Source organism: Nestor notabilis, unplaced genomic scaffold (genome assembly GCF_000696875.1).
Source record: "Nestor notabilis isolate BGI_N333 unplaced genomic scaffold, ASM69687v1 scaffold2333, whole genome shotgun sequence".
Classification (NCBI taxonomy): Eukaryota; Metazoa; Chordata; class Aves; order Psittaciformes; family Psittacidae; genus Nestor; species Nestor notabilis.
In genome coordinates, this window is record NW_009923083.1 from 23336 (window position 1) to 25613 (window position 2278).

Genomic DNA, 2278 nt, shown 5'->3' on the forward strand with positions numbered 1-2278 from the left:
CAGCATCCCTGCTCCTGATCCTCTCCAGACCCAGCGCTGTCTGCATTCACCCAGCTGCTCACAGGCTTGTTTAAACACAAGGCAGGGCCGAGCTGCTGCCAGACTCAGTTAATGGACCCAAGGGAATGTCTTCAGGCAACAGAAATGGTGGAGTGCAGAAAATGGTTGTTCTGTTCGATTTCTCCATGAAAAGGTTCATCCCAAACGCAAGTATTTTGTCCTCTCCAGACCCAGCGCTGTCTGCATTCACCCAGCTGCTCACAGGCTTGTTTAAACACAAGGCAGGGCCGAGCTGCTGCCAGACTCAGTTAATGGACCCAAGGGAATGTCTTCAGGCAACAGAAATGGTGGAGTGCAGAAAATGGTTGTTCTGTTCGATTTCTCCATGAAAAGGTTCATCCCAAACGCAAGTATTTTGAACAGGATCTCCCTGGCACAGCCTCGTGGTTGTGCCAACAGCCATTTCTCTTCTCCTGCTATAGAGATCCCAAGGGAGGGCTGCGCAGACACAACCAAGAGATTCACCCCTCCTTGTGGCCCAGGAGCCAAATACTAAACAAATCCCCCCCAGCAAAGAGATTTCTAATGAAGTTCACTGAAAACAGGCCCTGAGAACCCATCTGCTGGATGCACAGCAGCAATTCCACTTCCCACAGAGCACCCACATCATCTCCCAGCCACACACTGGGATGAGCAGCAGCTCAAGAGGAGTCAAAGCCACCTCAGCAGCGCCCGGGCGCTCACGGGACTCACCCAAAGCCAGACCGAGATCGGCAGCAGGGAAGTGGAGGAAAACCAGCAGGACTTTGTTGGGGAATCCCGGATTTCCAAGGGTGAGGAGGTCACCACTGAAATGTCCTCACCCCCTTCCCAGCCCCTCAGGGGCTGGTCCTCCTTTCAGGCAGCAGCTTCTTCAGAACACACATTGGACACAGTCCCACTCCCAGCTCTGTGTTCACACACCACTGCAGCTTCCTCCCTTTCCCTAAGTACTTCATAGCCAAGCGCTCCAGAAATCCCACTGCCCTGATCCAGTGCCTGAAAAAGTTGCCAGATTCTTTCTGCTACAAAAAAAAAATCACCCCAGAAAGGGGTAATTGCCACCAAGTGACAACTGTCCCTAAGGGGCCACAAATGAAACTCGAAGAATCCCACCAATTTCCATTTCTTCAGGGCTCCACTGATCAAAGCCTGATTAAACTCATTATCCTGCTTCCTGGGAAGGCTCTCAGCAGCAAGCACTGGAACATCCTTTGACTCAGAAAGGCAGCTGTGTTGAACTACATTTGGAAGCTTCACTCCAGCAGGCTAGAAATGCAATTCTCATTATTGTGTGTGTGTGTCTGTTATTTGTATCTGCGAAAATTAAGCCTAAACCCCTTCCACTCTCTAGGAAACAGCCACTAATCCACTAAAGGAATAGGTGTCTCTGAGCCCTAGAAGCATATTAATTTAGGAAGGGATGAGGTTTCGGGATTCTTTGACCACCTGAATGTTCTCCTAGCACAGCATCCATTACCCACATCCAAAGAGAGAGCAGTGGTAAATCAATCCTCCTTCCCAGCACGAGATCTGTGCCTGCCATCAGAGATGAGGGAGAAGTTTCCAGAGACAAAACATAAAGCTGGTTTTGGGAACCTCCAAAGGAGATGGATGAAAGCACGGAGCCATCACAGACAATTCCCAAGGGACCCTCTCCCAGCTCCCTCCTGAGACCTGCACAAAGCACCACCCAGAGAAACCAAGAGTCCTGGGGACGTGCGTGGCCCGAGTCCTGGCAGCCTTAAGTCAGAGGGTCACAAGGTTGGGCAGATGGAGCCTAAAGACCCTCTTGTATTTTGGGATGGAGATGAGAGACAGACACCACCGTGAGGAACGGGACTGTCACTGTGCACGTGGAGTCCCCTCACTGCAACAAGGGCCATAGGGATGTGGCTGGGGACAGCGGGTGCCATATGAACGTGCTCAGGGCCCCCAGTGCAGAGAAGGGGTGTGCAGGGCACCAGCACCCCGCACAAAGGGATGTTACCCAGAAGGGCACCGCTCCCCCTCCCCAATCCCGGGAAAAAGACACAAGTGCTGGGGAAGAGGGGTTGGAGAAGGTGCTGGGAAGAGGACACAGGCAGACGGGTGGGTGTGCGGGGGCTGCGTGCTCCGGCACAGAGACGTGTCTGGCAGCAGTGCGTGAGGGAGGCAGAGGGACACCCTGATCCATAGGGAGAGGGAACACACCCTGATCCGGGGGGGACAGTGATCCTGGGAGGGGGACACCGTGATC

At 53.2% G+C, this 2278-nt stretch overlaps 1 protein-coding gene across 1 annotated transcript in view; it reads right to left on the bottom strand.

The window, feature by feature from the left end:
• PIP4K2B (phosphatidylinositol-5-phosphate 4-kinase, type II, beta) overlaps positions 1 to 1537 on the bottom strand; it is a 17489-nt gene extending 15952 nt beyond the window's left edge. Inside the window, exon 1 of the mRNA XM_010011935.1 lies at positions 1508 to 1537. Within this exon, the coding sequence (XP_010010237.1) occupies positions 1508 to 1525 (18 nt within the window). The 5' untranslated portion in view covers positions 1526 to 1537. The remainder of the gene's footprint in view (positions 1 to 1507) is intronic.
• Between the last annotated feature and the right edge of the window lie 741 nt (positions 1538 to 2278).